This window comes from Falco punctatus (genome assembly GCF_963210335.1).
Source record: "Falco punctatus genome assembly, chromosome: Z".
Lineage (NCBI taxonomy): Eukaryota > Metazoa > Chordata > Aves > Falconiformes > Falconidae > Falco > Falco punctatus.
In genome coordinates this window covers 62,636,751-62,658,582 of record NC_137586.1, presented here as the reverse complement: position 1 = coordinate 62,658,582, position 21,832 = coordinate 62,636,751, and the positions used below count along the sequence as shown (strand labels likewise).

The window sequence follows — 21,832 nt, the reverse complement described above, 5'->3', positions numbered from 1 at the left end:
ATGAATTGATAAGTTGTCCTTGTTTTGATGCTATTCTAAAATGCAGTAGCTAATTGGAGCACCGAATGAATGTTATTTGAGGTGTTATGCAGATTACTGATCGTCTGTGCTGTATCTTACACTTATGGCTAATGAAAAGGAGATTGGAAGGGGAAAGATGACATGGCAATTGGCAGTAAAAATTGTATCCTAGTTCAGCTGTGAACTTGAAGCCTGTTGAGGTACGTGGGTCCGTCTGTGGCTGTTGTCAGATGCAGAGTGTTAGTACATATGTGCTAAGTAAATTTACCACAATGTGCCACTTAGTGGATGCAAAATAGCAATTTTCTGTATGTACTCTGGCCTGTGAGGGAAGCAGAAGATGTGATTTGCTAGAGTAAGGTGGAGGCTTAGCAATAGATACGCTCTTACTTGATAAGTTGGTTTACTTGGACAATACAGAAGAAAATGTGAAGGTGCTTGCGTGTATTTCACCAAAAATCAGAAGTGTAGCATAATATTGTTGTGAACCAGTATAGACTGTTCAGATGGGATTTCCTATGGACGGGTATAAATATTTGGAACTGCAGCATTGACGTGCGATATTTTGAACAAAGATTGGGTCTGTTTTGTTATTAAGTAAAACTCCATGTGTCGTATACAGAATTTATTCCACTTTTGCCAGTGTGCCCCCTCTTCTTTTGACCTCCCGGAGGACACTGCTGTTGCAGGTGCTTCCTAGACCTAGCTTTGCCCGGAGGTGGTCCTGCCCTCCTGGTGTGCACCTCTCACAGGTACAAGACTCACTGACTGGAATAAGAGTGTGTCTTTTGATCTTCTGAACTCTGTTTTATTAGCCACCTGATACATCGCTTCCCTGAAAAAACCCTCCCTTCTGCTTCTTGGAGAATATCTTGAGTCCCAGAGATCAGTACAGAACAGGCTACACAGTGGTATAACTATGTATACAAATTTTTGAATGTGTTTCTAACAATTCAAGCTTTTGTCATTTAGGGGTTAAATACTTCTGTAATTCTCTGAAGAAAAACTTCATTATTACAGAGGGTTTCACAGAACACAAGGAAATTCTCTTTCAGCCAATAAGAGGAGTGATACATCAGACCTAACCAGAATTAAAACGACCCCAGTGTTGTTTATTGGAGTCTAGTTTCTTATTTATATCCAGTCACTAAAGGAAAACAAATTATTTGCAACCATTTCACTTCAGTGTAGTGTTCCTTATATCAACCATAGAAATGAAAACTTTGCTGCTTCTTCTTGCAAAGGTCTGGCACCTGCTGTGGGCCAAGTGATGTACGCTGTTAACCCAAGTATGATAGATATAAAGCAACTGATCACAAGAACTACATCTATTCATGGAACAAAGTTTGCACTCCAATAGACTGTCATTTGATTAGCAGAATATAAAACTGAAGGCTCTGAAAGAAATTCCCTATCTTCTTTCCATGTCCTTATACTTCAGCATTAATAAGAATTTACTACGTCTTTGAACATTGCAGAGTAAGAACCTTGTTAATATACTTTTCCACAAATAAATTTGTATCAAGTAGAACTATACCTCTGTGTCCTGCCAGTGTTTGTGATAGTTGCCTGGTGATGAAGATAGTATTTACAGTGAAATATAGGTTCTTGCTTTAGTAAGACTTACTCTGTATTTCCATTTGTAATGAATGTCTTGGCTGCTGAAGTCTTTTATGGAAGCTCACATATTTCATGTAAGTAGTTGCACGCTGTAATAGGGAAATCACTCTCCAAGCTTGTTGCAAGTATATGCAACAAATATCAGTCTACAAGAGCACAGTAAATACGTGTTACTGAGTCAGCTGCCTGCATTTGGAAGAGAAGCCTTTTGCAAGGAAGAGAAAATCCTCTCCCAGTGTTCTGTAGTCTATAGGTTGCATGATAGCTTTACAGAGCGTTTTGAAATATGTAATAAAATCAGACTGGTTTCCAGTTTCCCTGAGACACCAGTTCTCCATCTTAATCATTAATTGAACTCTGCAATTTGTAAAGTGTAAGGATATTGGAAAATTTGCTTGGACTGATCAGTTTCTTTCCCTACAAATGAAACACAGGTCTTCCTTGAGCTTAAGTAAAAACAGATGCAGAAAAAAGGTCATGGTTTTACCCTGAAGTTTGATCTTTGAAGAAAATAAGTGAAAGGACACGTTCTGCTGGTAATACACAATCAATACATCGGGCTGCAATAGTATCAACATTCTTATTACTTTGCTTGGGGTGAACTACTGTGACTTTTGCCTGGAGCTATTTCAGATTTATATGAATGGAAGTGATATGAAAGAAGGTTCCTGCTTGCTGGCATAGACCATGATGCTTCCCTAAGTTTGGCAAAAGAATTGCAAGATCAGTTCTGCTGCCCTGTGCTGCACCTTTTGTAATGTGAATTTTGCTCTCAGAGATGCTGTTTTACATGACTGAAATTCTTAGGTTTAAACTGGAAAAGAATCAGAATCTAGCAATATTCAGGAAGTGTTAGAAGAAGAACCAGAGGTGTCTGAATAAAGAAGAGTCTTGAAGTATGACTTATTTGTAAGCGAGAAAAAAGATTTATTACAGCTGTGATATAAAACTGAACATAAAATGGTGTGAAGAATGGGTGTATGGCCAGAAAACAAGTGTTCTTTATTCAGTGGCAGGGCAAGAAAGACCTTTTTGCTTGTAGATGTACAATTGCTTTGTTTTTGCAAATCCATTGGTTTGGGATTTCTTTTATTGCTACAAAATGATGGTTAGTTTACACTTAAATCTGCACTAACATTCAGAAAAAGAAAAAAAAAAAAGGAGCCGGATTAAAGAGGACTAGTAACCAGAAACCTTCCCCCAGATTCTGCTGATGGCTGCTTCTGGGTATGTAAAAATGATCTTTCCTCGGATAGTCTAGAAAGATACCGTCTTTAAATGACATTGGATTTTATATCTAATTATAAGACTACACACATCTTCCTTTCTTTTCCTGAGAAAATATTCAGGGACTGTCCTACTATGTCCCAGTGTCTGAACTGTGATAAGGGCAGTAGGTGAATAGTGTGATGTCTGGGAAAAACACCCCAAAACCCCAAGGTAATTTTCTTTGTGGGGAATGTTCAACTAATAACAGAACAGTCAGCTCCTCCACATACCTGAACTCTCTCTTTTCCAGTCATGTGTACCCAAACAGAAAATTCCTGCAACAGCCTTTGAAATAATTTACAAAATTGTAAATTTTATTAACTGATATTGATAAACTCCTTAATTGAGTATAGTTTCCCAATACTTTATAACTTTCTGGTAACCTAACTGATTTCTTGAAACATACTCTTCTGCTGTTCCACCCAAAGGCCCACCCACAAATAACAACCAGAGAAGATATAGGAGTAAATTTCATCATGTGTAGTGGCTTTACGTATTCTCATCAGATGATAATTTCTTTGTGATTTTTCTTTGACTGTACATTTGGAAAAACTTGACCTAAGTAAAAAGCATGTGTACCAAACTTCTTGAACAACAGGAGTTCCACAAACTGCTGGTTTGATTATGTCTCTTCTCTGCTAATGCATGCTAAGGTTATTCAAAAGGATAAGGATTTCTGAAGATAGTAAAATCAAACCCGTAGCAGAGTTGAACTTGGTTATTATGTACAGTTGCGTTGACAAATGCAGTTGAATATTGATTTCTGTTCTCCTGGATGTACTAATACAGAGACTACCACGGGTCAAAGTACAAGGCATTTACCTATGTTTAGTAATACTTCTTCATATAAATTGTCACACTGAAATCCTGATGAAGACGGTAAGACAAAATCCCATGTTTTGTGCGTGGACCTTAGTTTGAATGATCTGTATGTTACAGAATGGATAACTGGAAGTCTTATAAATTACTGTGATACTGATGCAGGTCAGGCTGCACTGGGTGTGTTGCAGACTGTGCTCAGTTGTCCCCCTCTGTTGCACTCTGGAATGGCAACACTGGTGCACTGTGGGATGTGAAAAAGGCTGTTAACACCATAAACAATACTACTTAGCTTCTTTCTTACTTGCTTTACACACAAGGGTTACAAAAGTGTTGTGTCTCTACCAAAATAATTAATAGCTCTGTTATGCTTTCTCTCCATTAATTGATACTGTTTTAAGGATACCATCCTCTATAATGCATTAATGAAAAATTGTAAGCCTTGGGGTCATAGTTAATAGCTATTATTATTTCATGCACACACTACTAAGAATTAACTCCATTGCATGAATGCAAAATACCACCTAAAACTTCTGTGTGGATAATGCCTAACTTTGCCAAGTTTTTCATGGCGGCAGCACAAATACTCATGCAATTACACATGCTTGTATGTATTTAAGTACATCCTATTTTCCTGGGATAATTTTCTGAAAGTGAAGTTAATCGTACATGCTGTTTCTTGTACCCAAGAGGACTTGTGTTCACCATGTGGGCAGTAAGGCAGAAGCACTGTCTGAAGAAATTTGTTTTGTTTTCCTCAGGCATAGATATCCAGGATTTGAATCGTTATTTCGTAAAGCATGTGTGCATTTCAATAAGAACCTACAGGTCTCTCATGGTCCAGAAGCAACTGCTAGAGTCTTACCTCAGGGCAGAAACTGTAGCAAAAGGGTGAATGGTTGCTGGTACTTGCTATGGGGCAACTAAAAGATAAACACAAGAACAGTCACCGAAATCTTACTGAGGTAAAGGCATAATTTATCTGTAATCTATAGGAAACAAAAGCACAGCCATCAAAATTTCAGACTTTCAGTATGGCAATACCAACAAGAAACAGAACTGATCCAATGACAGATTGAAATTAAACTAATATAATTTAATGCAATGTTAGTAAGTGATGCATTAGGGGAAAATGCCTCAAAGCACGTTAAAATCTAAGTGATAAAACCACCCTCTTATTCTCTTTTTCTGCACATTTATAAAAACAATGCAAATGAGTGGTTTATAAACAGAGCTCAATATTCTTGTCATGTCATAAGATACCAAGCAGCACACAGAAAAGCATGCCTAACAAAATTTTGAAAGTTAAAAGACTGCTTCATTTTAGAGTATAAATTTAATGGCAGCAATGTGTGAGGACAAAAGTGTAAAAATACATCCATAATTGAGACAGCAGGGTGCTGAACAGAGCAGAGCTATTGCCGTAAATTAGACATATTTTGCAAGTGGAGAAAATATTTTTTTAATTGCACAAAACATAGTGAAAACACCAGTTGGTTCAGTTTATTTGTTGCCCACAAAGACCTTCCACAGCTTTATTAACACAATTGCTTGGACAGAAGGTAGAGGAGAAAGCAGACTTGGAATTAAAGAATCATAGAATCATTCATGTTGGAAAAGACCTGTAATATCATCAAGTCCAATCATTAACCCAGGACTTCCAAGTCCATCACTAAACCATGTCCCTAAGTGCAACATCTACATCTTTTCTAAACACCTCTAGAGATGGTGATTCCACCACCTCCCTGGGCAGCCTGTTCCAATGCTTCAACACCCTTCCAGTGAAGAAATTTTTCCCAACATGCAATCTAAACTATGAGACTCTTCTATCTTGTCCTGTCAGTAGTTGTCTGGGAGAACAGATCGACCCCCACCTGCCTACAGCCTCCTGTCAGGGAGCTGCAGAGAGCAGTAAGGTCCCCCCTGAGTCTCCTCCAGACTAAACACCCCCAGTCCCCTCAGCTGCTCCTCATCAGACCTGTGCCCCAGCCCCTTCCCCAGCCCCGCTGCCCGTCTCTGGACACGCTCCAGCCCCTCAATGTCCCCCTTGCAGAGAGGGGCCCAGACCTGAACACAGGGTTCGAGGGGCGGCCTCAGCAGTGCCCAGTGCAGGGGGACGGTCACTGCCCTGGTCCTGCTGGCCACACCGCTGGGGACACAGGCCAGGGTGCTGCTGGCCGCCTGGGCCCCCTGGGCACACTGCTGGCTCCTGCCCAGCCGGCCGTCACCCAGCACCCCCAGGCCCTTTCCCACCAGGCCCTTTCCAGCCGCTCTGCCCCAGCCTGTAGCGCTGCGTGGGGCTGGTGTGACCCAAGGGCAGGACCCGGCACTGAGCCCTGCTGAACCTCACACCACTGGCCTGGGCCCATCGCTCCAGCCTGCCCAGGTCCCTCTGCAGAGCCTCCTGCCCTCAGGCAGATCAACTCCCCCTGCAACTTGGTGTCACTCACTGAGGGCTCACTGGATGCCCTTATCCAGATCACCAGTAAAGATATTAAACAGGCCTGGCCCCAGTACTGAGCCCTGGGGAACACCACTGTGACTGGCCACCAGCTGGATGTAACTCCATTTACTGCAGCAATTTGGGCTTGGCCATCCAGCCAGCTTTTCACCCAGTGTGGAGTACACCTGTCCAAGCCATGAGCAGCCAGTTTCTCCAGGAGAATGTTGTGGAAGACAGTGTCAAATACTTTACTGAAGTCCAGGTAGACAACACCCTCATCCACTTGGCAGTCACCTTGTCATAGAAGGAGATCAGGTCTACCAAGCAGGACCTGCCTGTCATAACCCCCTGCTGGCTGGGCCTGATCCCCTGGTTGTCCTGCACATGCTGCATGATGGCGCTCAGGATGGTCTGCTCTATAACCCTTCCCAGCACCATGGTCAGGCTGACAGGCCTGTAGTTTCCCCTATCCTCCCTCCTGCCCTTCTTGTAGATGGGTGTTACACTGGATAACTTCCAGTGTTATGGGACCTCCCCAGGTAACCAGGACCATTTATCATAAATGATGGAAATCATCTTCACAAGTGCCTCCCTCAGCTCCCTTAGGTACCTTTGGGTGGGTCCCATCTGGCCCCACAGACTCGTGAACATCTAAGTGGTGCAGCAGATCACTAACTGTTGACATTGTTCTGCTGCAAAATATTCCAGAGCTTCACCACTCAGACCACTGGAAAGACAAGCACTGTTATGAAGACCTCATATTGCCCATTTGTAATGTATTTTGCACATTATTCACATTACTTTTAACATAAAAAATATTGATTTTTTAGATGATCTTTCATCCTTGACAGCTCTCCTCATCAGATCATGTTGAGTGACCAAAGGTATTTCTTCTTTTCAGGTGAAGCAATCTTAAAAAGGACAACCAACCATGTAATGAGGGAGATGATGCTTAGTCCATTACTACCAATTAGTCCCTAAAAGCAAACAAATTTACTTCTGTCTTACCTGGACTGTACTTCAGCCAACTTTCTACCCCTTGAACAATAATATTAAGTGACACTTAGTCAATCAATCAGCAATTTATGTGAAATAAAACAATCTTGCAGAGCTGGATATCTTCCATAGTATAAAATCACTACAACAAAGATACCTCACCCCACTTCCTCCTGGAAAAACCTCCCAGAGCCTTCAGAAGGATTTGAGCAGAACAGGTCTCTGTGCTGTCTGTTTGATCTCCTCCACCACAAGCAAACCTTCAGATCATTACAGCCATCACCCAATGCACTGCCCTCCACATCTTCTCCACATTCCTGAATTACAATGAAGACTCCTCCTGTCCTGACCTACAGCAGGGTCAGTTTAACTTTGCAGTCAGCATTCTCAAAGGCAGATGATGTACCTAGAATTACCACCACTGGTACACAAATTATGGCATTGCCAAATTGATAGACATACAAGACTATCTCAGTATCATATCATGGACTAAAGTACAGCCAGGAAATCAAGGACTTTTTAAAACCTCAAGGGTTTCTGTAACTACTGTTTCTGTAACCTTTCCCAAAAGTGCAGTGAGTCATTATCAAGCCATGTGTCCCATCCAGCAAGCAAGAAAAATGGATTCTTTAAAACAAACCCGCACACTGCTTTGTCAAACAGAAGTGGTATAGCATTATGCCACCGTTGCCCCTGCTGCTGATGCAGAAGAAGATAGCCTGCTATATTTCATGAGTATCAGGACTCTCAAAAATAACTAGCTTAGATTAAACAGGGAATACGTTTTCTCTACCTTTCTCACCATGTTAACTGCTTTATGATGCATCTTGGAAGATACATCTCATTTTAACTCAAGTAGCTATGAAAGCTGCTGATCAGCAAATAAGGTTGTATTTCATAACCATAAAGATACTTAAGAAATTACATTCTGAAAGCAGTTGAAAAGTAGATACATGAGTGCTACATAACCCTCCTAAAAGTCAGATAATTCAAAAGCTGTATGCTTGTATGAAGTTGCAAGGTGGCACAGTGGTGGTAGGATTTAGGAAATTAATTGAAAATGTTCACAAGAAACTGAATGTTTTCCAGTTCTTAACTGAAACAGTAGCACATTTTCACCTGTAACTAATGACACAGAGTCCAAACAAGCAGTTGTATTCCAGTTTGTGAACAGGACGTTCCCAGGAACAAAAAAGCCAAGCTGTTTCTTTGTTTGTCCCCAGCTGCTGATCAGAACATCCAATTCTCACTTTGCTGCCTGCTTAAAGGGTATATTTCAGTGACAAAAGAAGTTTCTTCATTTGCTTTCTCTATTTCATTGCTTCAACAGTGATGACAAGTGCAGTAAAACATAGGGTCTTGTTCACAGGAACACCTCTGTGTCTAATCACAGCAGCATTTTCTGAATACTGGAAAATACTAGTTTTTCATAAGTGGAGATCTCCAAATAGCAGCTGTGTTTCTTTTTCACTATAAATCCTTTATGTATATAATTACATTATTTATCAGTGCTGATTTTACTTCTCCACCAATTTATATACTAAATTAGTGGAACAAGCAAATTAGAAATGCAAAGAATCCGTATGTTAGTGTTACTGTTTGCTTTATCTACAATGTTGCAGATTCCCTTCTGGCTCTTAACTGATTTAATAATTTGCTTGGATGTACAAGAAACTGACTCCAAAATAAGCTCCTGAGGGTCTGTATTTCCATACAGGCTATCAGAAGCATGAAGAGCTAAGCTAAAGATATTTCAGAAAATTCCTGCAATGTAACATGCAATGCAGTGTTTAAAAGGAATTGGCATAGTAATGGTAAAAATTTTCATCTATGATTCAATATTCTACAATACTGTAAGGTAAAGCCAGCTGAAGCTTGTAACTTGCCTGAGTAGGATCACACTTTACTCTCTTCTGCTGTGGCTCAGTTACTAAATCTCAACTGCAACTTAAATATATTCCTGTACTCCTAGGGCTAACAGTGAAACTGTTGTTTCAGCAGCTTTCTCAACATTTTCTTTCCTCTCAGAAAGGGAAACAGAACTGGACAATGGTTGGCAGTGGAGGCCGGATCTCTGGCAGCATTACAAAAGCACGCAATCTGCTGTCCCCCTCCAACATGAGGGACAGCACTGTAAAAGACTAGGAGATGCAAAGGCAGCAACCTAAAGAAAGCATGGCCTGAGATATTATGGAAAGGCCATACAATGTCATTTCAGATTATCATACTGAGGTAATAACACAGTCCATTATTCTTTCCTCTAAATTACCTCTGCAACAACCTCACCTCTGTGGTCATTACAAAAGCTTAGCATTTTCTGCATGAAAAACTGTTCCCTCCCATCTGTTCCAAATTTGTTTCTCATTAATTTCCATTTGTGTTTACTTGTCATATTTAAATTGGGCCATTATTACAGATTAAGACAGCATGGATTCAGCACACAGTGGGCCACAAAGAACCTGCCCTCTCCATATTAGCTTCAAAGGTCCCCTTCACCACATTCTTTCATGAATTCTCACCATGTTGTTTTGATTTGGTTTTATTGGACACAAACTTGAATTTTCTCAGTATGGATGCCCAGATCATCATCCCACCTGAATTTCAGCAATGCTTTCCTTTGGTAATGGACTGAACTGGGAATCCAGACCTGCATTTCAGGTTTTGGATGTAAACCTCAGGCCACTTATGAGAATGGTCCTCCCTGGCCTTAAAATCTGGGATCCTCCCACAGTAATACCAAGTGGACCTAGATTTTTTCACATATGTATAACATATCAAATAATTCCATGCAAAAATAAACTAACCATACTCAACCTTGAATTTACTCTGGGCACAGTAAATTTTCCTCATTTTCAGGATTTAATTTCCAGCAGATACTGTACATCTACTTTGCTCTTCCTGACCACAGCTGCCTTCTTTAACTTTCAGCTTATTCCCATTTGATTCAGCATTTCAAACCTTAACTTCTTGTTCATTCAAAATCAAAAGTTTTCTCTACCATCTGTGAGAATATTACTTGGTGGGGGCAGGGGGGTTGGGGGAATTAGGGAAAGACTTGGACCTAATAGAGGCATAGTATTACAGAAATCTTTTATTTTAGGGTAAAATGCAGCTATCGTTTTCAGGATGGTCAGTGTGCATGGAATCTACATCACCACAGCTCCCTAAGCAAGACACCCTGCCAGCTCAGCACCTGCTGATAGGAGTGACGGAAGGTGGAGCAGAGTGGAGACATCGCAGCCAGGCTCTGTTATGCTTCCTGCAGGAATGGAACCTGATGGCACCACACAGCTGATAAGCTGCACAGCAGTTGTCACATGAAGAATCTATGAGATGTCTGCTGCTGAGCCAAATATTATAGCAAAATTACTTTCCTCATATGAAATAATCTCATTGTAATACTGACGCACCCCTCCATCTCAAAGTTACCTGCCTCCAAGGTACTACTACGCCTCATTGGGCATGAGATACCAGTTAGTAACAACTGTATGTGTGACGGAGTCACTCAAGCTCCATTTAAGCGTGAAGGAAATGGACTGGTCCTGGACTGAAGTAAGTCCAAAGAGGGGGAACCGTTGTCTAAATTCCCAGATTACTCAACTCTGATTTAGTGTTCACAAAGCCAGGTCAAGCTGACCCACTCTCTAAAGTTGTTATGAATGAAGGGACTTCTAATCAAGGGAGTCAGCCCTGGGGAGGATGAGAAAAAAAGAACAGATAGTGAAAAGAACACCTAAGTTCACAGAAAGAAGCCTTCAAGTGAGGAAAGTTCTGGCCATGAGAGGAAATGGGATGATACGGTGTTGCAATCCACTGGCATCAACAGAAAATTAGTTGAAAACAGGACAAAGATAATTGTAGTAGTGGGAGATCATAACCTCCAACTCAAATAGCCCCCCCCCCAAAAGAAAGCAAATACCTGCTTGACGAGCATACACAGTAGAGAACTTCACTAGTGCTATCTGAGGACACTTACTAATTTGCATTAAGAGCAAGAAACTTATAACCAATCCTGCATATGATGAATGAATACACAACGTGCTATGAAGTGTAAAAAGCAGACAGATGAGGGGAGTAGTTAGGGGAGACTCCATCGTAAGTTCTGGGATCAGTCGACAGGCTGAACCTGTCTACTAGGTTTATCTGTGACCTGTCTGTTAAGTCTGTCTAATAAGGACATCTATTGGCTGACAGCCTTTTTCTATGACTAACTTAACACCAGCTGCTATTAGGTGTATCGGTTAAAGCTTGCTTGCAATCAGTGTATTTATCACTGGCAAACTTCGAACATTATTCTGTCATGATTTGATATTAATAAAGTGTGTTATTTCTTAAACTGTTAGTCTTAGTCCTTCATTGGTGCTAGCAGTTGCCAGCAGCGGGTAACATATTCGAATAAAGTGGGAAGACCCGCTGAGGGGTCCCCCCGATGCTGTTGGCCCATTTCCCTGAACAAGTCAGTTGAATCACACTGCAATCCATCAAGACTGTTCAGTGAAGGGTCCCTATAATGGGATGCTGACAAACTCGTCAGGCACAAGGGTCTGGGCTTGTCTGGGGCGCTGACACACAGATCAAACACTAGGCATTGAGAAAATCTCCCCCCGCTCCCCCCCTTTTCATGTGACACCATCCCATCACTGTGTCTCTTGTATTGACCCAGGAAAGAAGGTATCAATAACAGGAAAGAAGGTAACAATAACTGTCATTATAAATATTTTTCATTATAATCTAGGCTAACTAGTAAGTACTTATTGATCATCTTACTGCAATGACATTTTAACTGGGTATCTCAAATTTATAAACATTATAAATTGAGCTAACTACAGCACTTATCAGAGGCAGGTCATTATCATTAGCTCAGTGTTAATGTTCAGGAAATTTGATCAAAAAAGATCAAGGCTTTTGAGTATGCAACTCTTTCATGAACTGAAAATAATATAACTACCCTTTTTAATGTCTTGCTATATACAGCCTAATTCTCAGGATTATTTCCCTACAGTTATTAAACCAAAAATGGAGAAGATTTTTTTTATGTTGTTCAACACACCACTGGAGAACAGACGCCTAATGAAAGAATTAACCAATTTTGTTTTCATGTTATAGAAAGGGAATAAGGGTATTATTTATCTGGTAGTAATAGAATGGATTCATAATGCCAGCAAGATGTAGGAACATTACTGAATTTTTAATTCATATAAATATATAGAATTCTTAGTCATTAAAGTATAAAGTCAATGAATTGCTATACTGAGTAGCAATTGCCAAATGGAAATGCTAATAGCAAATCAAAACTCCATAAATGTCAAATTGTACCATTAATTTCACACTGTTATATTGATACATAAATGTGCTTTGTTACAGACAAGCCAAAGATGGCACTCGCAATCACACGTTTATTTCATGGCCTTATCTCTGGTCAGCTAGGAATAAATCTAAAATACATCAAACTACAGACAAGGCCTTTCTCTTAGCAACATTTTCTTTTTAAACCAGAAAAAGAAAAACTTGGGGAATTTCAAATTAGGGGGGAAGTGGACCTATAATACATAAAGTAAATACATAAAGGTATAACTTGAAGGTCAGAAGAAAGAGCACTGCCAGAAGCCAGGCTGACTATGAACTCCAACAAAAAATCAAAGATCCTTTGGTGGTATCAGCAGAAGAACAAGAGTGGAGAAATTATGCAGATGGAGGAATTTCAGATAACTAAACATTTTGGTCTAGTTTTCCGGTGTGGTGAGCTACCCCATATTAGGCAAAAGCAAAACTGGAGAAGTTTCATGTGATAAAGGAAGGCAAGGTAACCAATTATTTCCCATCTCTGCATTAAACTACAAACTGAGTTGTAAAGATTTTTCACTTATTTTTTAGTAAGGTTGCTTGCCTAGAGACAGCACACATGATGCTAACAACAAAGAAGGGAAAATAAACCACAGAAGATTAACTAGACCTAAACTAGACCAGAATCTCATAAAAAAATCTTCTATGAAGTACCACAAAGCAAACTATTGACCTGGAGAAGCCAGCTCAGCAAAAGAATTGTGAGCAAATAAGGAATTAATAAAAAGAGAGAATACACTGTGGTATTGTGTTGTGAGAGGAGCTTTATAGTCCAAAAGAAATCATGTTGCAAGAAGATGGGCAACTTATCAGAACTGTGTAAGGAAAGGGGTACAGAAAGCAAGCGCATACTGATGAAATTTGCTAAAGTCACAAAGCATTTTCAACACAGAGGACTGCAATATCATACAAAAAGCACTGGACAGTGGAACATTAAGCGCCATTGTACCACTGTGTAAATCCAGAAGAGAAACTTCTGTTAGAAGATATGGGTTTATCACTGGGAAGCTGCAGAGGGAAAGGAAAGAGCTGTATAACTAGTAATGATTATGAACTACAATGTGATGCAGCAGTGAAAAAATATATGCAATCCTAGGACATATGGATTTCCTTCAGGAAGTATAAAAATATATATGCATAAATATTAAATTTTATTTCCTTCAGGAAATACTAGTACTTTTGCACAGAACTATGGTGAGATTGCACCTAAGATAGATCACCAAGGTTGAGCTTGCTCATACTTCACAAAATGTGCTTTTAACTGGAACACACACAAAGGAGGTCTATGACCATCAGAGGAACAAAACAGTCTTTCTCTCATGAAGAAACAGAGAGCTAGGTTGGGTAATCTAGCCAAATGGAACCTAAATGAGACCATAGTTCTTCCTCTAAGACACCAATGTAGAGCAAAACAAGAGAGGTAACAAAATGTTTATGGGTAATATCCACTCAGGAGAAATGGATTCAAATTAGCCATCTAAGTAAAAACAACCTTGACCAGACTTCCACTAATAATGAGTCCAACAATCAGACTAGTCTTGGACCGCATTCAATAAAATTTATGAGCATGATGATGTGACTCTCCTGTCATCTGAAACATGGAGTGGACTCAATCCACAGTTGGTGTTCCTGCGCTCTGTTCCATGCTCATATGGAACATTTATGCTCAGTTTTTTAATACATAAAGTGTGAATGAGGTCTCATGGAAACTCATTTGTATAATTAATATTCCTTGATCTATGACAGTTCAAAGGAGCAATAGCAGAGATTCAGAGAAGGGGCACTGACCCACATTACACTTTGCAGAAATCTTTCTTTAGGACTGACTCAAGAATTTTAACCATCTGAAGTGGGAGACAGGACAGAAGTAGAAAGGAGAGGAAGTGTAGCATTATATAAAGTGAATGGGGTTTGTACGGAAGAAGTGAGAGGGATACCAAGAGTAAAAAAAAGGTGCTTCAAAATGCAGAGGCCTAGAAAAGGAGTTTTAATTTGTTGAGAGGCTGAAGGACATCTGCTGTTATAAGGAAAGAAAGATCTTCACAGTAACCATGGCAACAAGCTTCATCTGCACTCTGAAAATACACAGGCTGCATAAAAAACAAGGATGCCATATATATAAAATAAATATTTTGCCACCAGTTTCTCCTTTTATCAGGACTGATCTGTAATTCAGATTCTGTAAAGTCACACAGTTGTAAAGAGTAACAATATGTCAATTCTCATTAAGTATACATTACTTCTTTAAGAACATTTATGCTGACAGATAATTATGTACTGCAAGACAGTCACTCATGTGTTACCCTGAGATGCAGTTTGTTTACTGCAGATCAACAGTGTATTAAGTAATTTTATATTGCTTTGTATGTAATTCCTCAACATTAAGTAAATTCATCTGCAAAATGCCTAAAGACTTGGCTTCAAAAAGTAATCTTATGCATTCTCAGCAAGCTACAATGTAGTCATGGAAAACCCATGTAGGCTCTGTGCATTCTTCTGACAAAGAGCTATTTCGCATGTCTGCATGTTTATAATTTGCCAAGAAGGTAACTCTTTATCACAGCCTACTCATGTAAAAGTACTCGGACAGACAACTCATCTCTGCACTCATGGATATTTCCTAACTGATTCAAATCCATTGGAACAGATTCAAGAACATTAGCCCTGTGTCCAGATCCATGGACACTGCAACAGCCTGCCTGAGATGTTCCAAAGACACCTAGATATCAATACACATGACACAGAAATAAACTACAAGTGGTTTTTAGCTTTGAATTAAATTTAAAACCATGCCAGTCACAATTCTGTCAGATGATTTAAGACAGCTGCGAACATAGCCAAGTTGCACAGTTTGTTTACATCAGATAACCAAACAGCTCCAGTGGACCTAAAATTTTACTCTGTAAAGTTCACCATGCTGGCCAGCTTGCCTTATCCAGGCACTTGTAAAGGAAAAGGAAGTGACTGCCATCTGTGGACAGAGCCAAAAATACCTTATTCGGGGCGCATTACCTACCAAATCGGCAGAGCTGCATCCTAATCCATTTCTTAGTTCTGTTTGCTCATTTTGGTTTGGAAAGAGTTCTTGTATATAGATATGTATTCATACTCTGCTTTAAAGAGCTACACAGGGCTTGCAACGCCTGATATCACACTGCAAGGGAATGCAACTCACTCATACATGGTTGTAGATCCTGAGTTGCCTTCTCAAATACGGAGGGGAAATACTCACATACCACAAGGATGATGCAGCGGAAGAGCATTAGCCTGGCACAGGACAGAACTAGAGGCTGTCTGGGTACCACAGGGTCCCTACTTATGTGGCTCAAGGCTGTAGACATTTTCCTCAGCATGAACTGGACAGGTCTTACAGCCCCCTCAGGAACATTCTGGCAGCCAGGGTTCATCCAAGCATAAAGCTGCCCTTGTCCAAAACTCACTCACTCCTCTTCACTAACACATATCTAAGCATAAACATACATCAGGAGTGTGCTTATATACAGATAAATATAGATATAAATAAAAATACAGATATAGACAAAGATATAGATACAGCTAGATACAGGTATAGATAGATATAGATATATGCACAAGCAGACAGCTAGATTATCAGAACAGCAATGCAGCTGTATTAAAAACATTTAACTACCTTAACAATCTTTGAAGAATATTTACCAGTTGACCAGTTTAATAGCTACCATGTAGTGGTTACCAGAAAATTAGCTATGGCAAAACACTGCTCAGTAACTGCCTGAAACACAGTATTTTTCTGCTATGGTTTTAAAACTGTAAAACTGTTTAAAGTATAAATCTCAGGAAGACACAGGAAAGTTAAGTTTCAGCCCTGCCCAGAGAAATTAAAAGACTGAATCAACATTGCTATTAATTATAATAGAAACCTTTAACTTTCATTTATTCTCTTTTATCAGCCAATGATTTTGCCATGACAGTAAATATAAATTCTTCAAAATCTTTCTTTTACAGAAAGATGCTTCTCACCTTGCTAGTTTTCTGCAAATGGCAGATAGATTTTCCAGTTATTTAGTAAAACAAAGATATAGTTTATTCAGTTTTCTGCCTTAAAAAGCAGTTGTCCAACAGTTACCCTCACATATATATACTTATTACCTGTTCAGAAATTAATTTCTCTTGAGCAAAGTGCTCTGGCCTGAAGGGAGAATCACCTTCAGCCCAAGCCAGAAAAAGAAAAGGAAGGTCACTTTCATGAGGTTATCTTCATCTATCTTTGTTGGCAGGAGAAGTACACTGGAACAGAATTTAACCACTTTTGTGCATGAAGAAACAGATAACCTGAGACAGAGACCTGCCTTGACAACTGGGCACACAATAACAGTTTTGTGGCTGTAGTAAACAGTGACTGTAAAGGTACACAAAACAAAATTGCTTTGTCTGAACTGCCTTGTTGATGGCTGCAATTGCAATCACCAAGCACAGCTCAGAGTCTGTTAGACCAGTGCAGGTTGCTGTGATTACCCAATTCTTCATTACAACTTCCTAAATCTACTGTTAAGAACACACAGCCCAGGACAATTAAAGCCACTTTAAGGAATCTTATTGTGGTCATCTAACTTCATGCATAGACTCTTACAGTCTTCAACAAAAGCTGTAACTGAAGAATGCTAAAGGATGGTGTTTATCTTCTACTAAACAATTCCCCCGCACCTCTCAGTGCAAAGGAAAAGTGCAAAGAAGAAATAAGAGAAAAATAAGGACACATTTAATTTTTAAAATAATGGGAAGTTTTCATACATCTCTGGCTACATTTTCAAAGCAATGTACAAATTAGAAAATTCCAGTACTTCTCGGAAACATTTTTCATCTCCAGTCCCTAAAGAATGCCGCAGCACTGAATTTTCAGTGCAAAGGTATTTCACCAACTGGAGCTAACTTAGCTACACTGTACCCAGCCACAGCATTCAAGACCACAGCTCTCCTAATTAAGTGGCTGTTCAACATAAAGCTATCAGCACTCAAACTTCAGCAACACACACAAGGTTAAACTCGCTTATGTTCAGGTATCACAGTATGTGCTCTTTCCTGAGGGAGGAAACAGAGACAATTAGATTCTGAACTTTCGAAAAAGCAAAATCAAATGTAAATTTTAAGTGAGTTTACGGAACTATCCTGCACAGAGACCAGCATGATCAGCTAGTATCTGTCCACAAGCCATAAGCCAGATTTAGTGCCAGATTTTAGTCTTCTCAAAATCTCTCAAGACACGACACCATGGCTTGTCTACTGCCCAATTTTTCTCCTGTAACTCCTTCATCTCCTACCATGTCTCCCACAACCCCTTCCTACTGAACGTCTCTTCCCAAGAGGGTTCTGCTTTTATCTTACTATCTCTTGCTACAAAACAGAAAAAAAGTCTCAGTTGATTCCTGGTTTATTTCTTAACCAGGAAAGAAATCCATCTCTTTGAATGAACAGAACAAGTAAGAATGCTTTATTTGTGCACCCTTGAATTGCAAACAACAACTGAGAGGGGAAACATACTCTTTACTTTTTGAACTTTGCTGGAAACCTCTATCACTGACACTGAATATTGTCATCATTCAGTAGTTAATGATAGAAGAACCCAGTAGTCTAAGTCTTTTGACTAGAAATTAAATAACACGCTCCAGTGATTCCTCTCAGAAATAATGACCTAGTTCTGCTACCTGCACTATGGCAGCTCTTTTTGCTTTCAAGACCAAAATTACCTTTGCACAAAGATTACTGTGACAGTCAAATGATTGTTTGTCAGCTTTAGAGTCAGGCAGAAAGCCTGAATAAAAAATAGCTCTATTACATCAAAGAGAATCATAAGCAACTATTTATAGGAATAATTTGCTGCTGACACATGACCCAAAAATTAACTATTCCCCTGGACTTCAAAATGAGTGCTCAACTTGCTCATAGGTGATCACAATGGAGTACAAAGGAAATTAAAACAGCGAGACCCAAGAGAGCTGCCATGTCAGCTCTTATTTCCCACCTGTCAATAGGGAGTGCTTTGATTTCACTTGCACATGGATTTAATTGGTAAAACTAAAAAAAAAGCTATAGAAAATGATATAAATTTTTGTCTATAGAAAAAGAAGCAATTTGTTGTTTTGTTTTTATTTTTTTCCTTTTTGTGTAGTTCTTTTAAATTGTAGCATGCCATTTTACTTCAGCTTTGCAGTGTGTTAGCTGCTTCCTTCCCCTCTGATTGTTACATTCACATTACAGCACCCTTTAGAATTCTGCCCAGTACTAACGTGGTATTGCTGCTTTACAATCTGGTATTGAAGAGCAAGTACAAGACAATAAAAATTGCAGTATATTTGCTGCTCCAGAGATTTTAATTTGCTCCAGGTAATTGCTCCAAGTTATAAATGGGATATAGTAAGAATATAATACACCAATCTTATTATCTCCATTTTGCCTATGGTGTCATAAGGCACAGCAGGGCACAGGCTTTTCCTCCCTTCCTGTTCCTCCAAGTGGCTCATCTCCAAGGTCCACACAGAGATGAGCAGGAGCCCGCAGTTTACCCACCACAAAAACTGTCAGGAACCGGAGGACAATCATTTGCCAGGTCAAAGCAGCATAGCTAAGAATCCGACCTGCATCACTTAAGCCACGGTTCTGTGGCATTGGCAACCACCAGATTTCCTGTTTATAAATAAATGGCCACAAGTTTTTTTTAAATACATCCACTAATTCAGGAATAAGCACTTATTTCACCAGTTTTTAAAATGTAGTATGTCAAGTGAGTATTTTTAAGAAATGTACTGACAAATGAGATCATGTTTCATCTCATCCTACTATTCCAGTTTCTACACTGTGCTAATTATTACATCTGGAGAAAAGGAATAAGGAAGAGTATGCATTTGCAATGTGCAAAACTGCCTCAACAACCTTACCATGCTCTGTGAAGAAAAAGATTTTTCTGGCATTTACACTGAAAAAAAACAGTCAGAAGACCTTATTGTCATGACAAGGAGATAACTAGATAAAGGATAATTTACATTTTCATAGGGTACCACATATTCTTTGAATGTCTTTTTGTCTATTATCATATCAACATCTTAGATTGCTTCAGAAGACATACTGGAATGAGCTAGTTTTTTTAAGTGCAGAAGCCGTACGGTATCAAAACTGGATGGTGGCTAATTGGCTGCCCATGAGCAATTTTTTCTTTAGCCATGGGAATAATACTTGATACCTAAAATAGGAATATAATTATCACTATTACTTTGATTCCAAAGGTTTTATAATTGCTGACCCTAAGACAAAGAGCTCTCCTTCCCTGTTGCATAATATATTTCACTTACAATTTCCTCATAGCGCTAATTGATAAGTAGCTTCATTTCCTGGCCTATGTTTTCTTTTAATAATCAACTTCTTATTATCAAAATCCTAATTGGCCATATTGAGATTATTCAAGCTCTGGAGACATTCCACAAATCCAGCACTGCTAGGAAAGTCTGCATCATTCTTTACAAAAACTGATTACCCGAAAGTTTCAATTACCCTCAGCCTCAGGTGGCTGAGTGACATCCACTTACACGGTAAGTGCCAATATCCAGCCATGAGCGCATGACTGACTGATAAATGTATAACCAACAGCACACTTACCTACCTAGGCCTTCTTTCTTCTACATGCTCTACGTTAATATTGGCAAAGCAGCTTGAGAAAATATCTCGAGGGTGGAAGGGGCAAAAAGCCAAATAATGAAGTCAAAATTTGTTTTATTTACTCTATGTATTGGTCTTCCAGAACAGTAATACATTTTGCTGAGAATGAGAAATCTGAAGTTTGCTCTGTAAACAAGGACAGACAGACAATTTGTTAAGAAGTCAAATTCTCCTTCTGCGTTCTCCATCTTCCAAATTCATCAATTCCAATAAACTACATATTCTTAACGAGAAATTTCTTGTGACAAAACAGAGAGAATGAGAAACTGCATAACCAGTCCAACAGGACAGCATGTTTCTATCATGAATACTGACATTAACAGCAACAAAGCAGAAGCTGTCTGCACAATTAAAAAAAAATCATAATAAAGCAAGTGTATCCTAGCAAGGTACAACCAAAGACAGTCCTAAGGAAATATTTATGAACATAAATATGTGATGAGCACCAGGTCTGCTTGGCATTCCCATACTTTCATTCTGCAAAGAGGAAAAACAAAACTGAAAGTAAACAAATGTAACATCTATTAGACTAACCATCCATGCAGAGGCAAAACTACACTTTTGTACATAATTAATTTATTTTTAAATTGCTGTAGTCAGAGTTCCAAACACAGTGAAAAACACCACACAAGTAGATCTTTACCTCTGTATTAAGTTCCTACTATAGCAGTGAGTAAGTATGAAGTTTCTGCATGAAGCCCTTAGTTTCATAGTCAGGATCCATACACCATGGCATCTTTATCACCCAATGTCTTACTAATACACCTATAAAAAAGAATTAAATGCTTCTTCAGGTCAATGTATTCAGATTTGTGGTGAGTGAATTAAAACAAAAGAAACCAAGCAGATCAGATGAGCTGCTCCAAAAGATGGATCCTTAAATTATGTAAAAGTGATGGGAGGAGGGCACCCCAGTCCAGGCTGGTACTGCTGGTTTTGTTCCCAGCTGGCACTAATAGGTGGACAAGCATTTTGCCAGAAAATTTAGCCAAGTACAGCTCACTGAACCTTTTCCAGCCTCAGAGTGCTATGACAAATTGAAAGGGCCGTGATGTTCTGTTTAGTCACACTAGATTAACTAATTTCCCATACTCCCACCTGATGTGCCAAATCTCACACTAAGCTTAAATACCTGTGAAGAGGAAGCTCCCATATAGCTCATGTGTTGGCTTGGTATTCAAATCATTCCTTCCTCCATATTCAGAGAAATCACAGAAAAGTAAACTGGCTTGGATTACAAGGAAACAACCTCCTTATTTTAACCCTGATCTCATGAGGCAGGCAGATTTTAGCTAATCCACTCTTAAAAGCTTCTTGTGATGATAATTTGACGTCATAATGTAAATGCATCTAGAACTGATACCCAACTTCAAAAGCCATCAGAGCAAATCAACCAGTGTCTTCCTGCCCAGCTCTCAACTGATACTCAGTTGATTGCTATTATTTTTAGTAGCAACCTGCTGCATACTTGAAACATTTTCTCTTCCCTCTTAGTTTTCTCTTCTCTAGTTTAAACTGTTTCTTGTGCATCTTGTTGCATAAAATTATCATTTTTTGATAATAACAATTCTTGACTGTTCTCCTGGGCATTCTCTAATCTCTATGTCCTTTTCAAGAGTGGTGCCAAAAGTCACA

At 39.3% G+C, this 21,832-nt stretch overlaps 2 protein-coding genes across 2 annotated transcripts in view; one reads left to right on the top strand and one right to left on the bottom strand.

Moving 5' to 3' along the window:
* Nucleotides 1-21,832, top strand: part of MCC (MCC regulator of WNT signaling pathway) — a 715,741-nt gene that overhangs the window by 311,880 nt on the left and 382,029 nt on the right. The window lies entirely within an intron of this gene.
* Nucleotides 1-21,832, bottom strand: part of LOC308056098 (uncharacterized protein) — a 153,409-nt gene that overhangs the window by 27,594 nt on the left and 103,983 nt on the right. The window contains exons 5-6 of the mRNA XM_080370944.1: nt 4,595-4,652; nt 3,879-3,973 (exon numbers count right to left, since the gene is read on the bottom strand). Coding sequence (XP_080227070.1) covers nt 3,896-3,973; nt 4,595-4,652 — 136 coding nt within the window. The 3' untranslated portion in view covers nt 3,879-3,895. The remainder of the gene's footprint in view (nt 1-3,878; nt 3,974-4,594; nt 4,653-21,832) is intronic.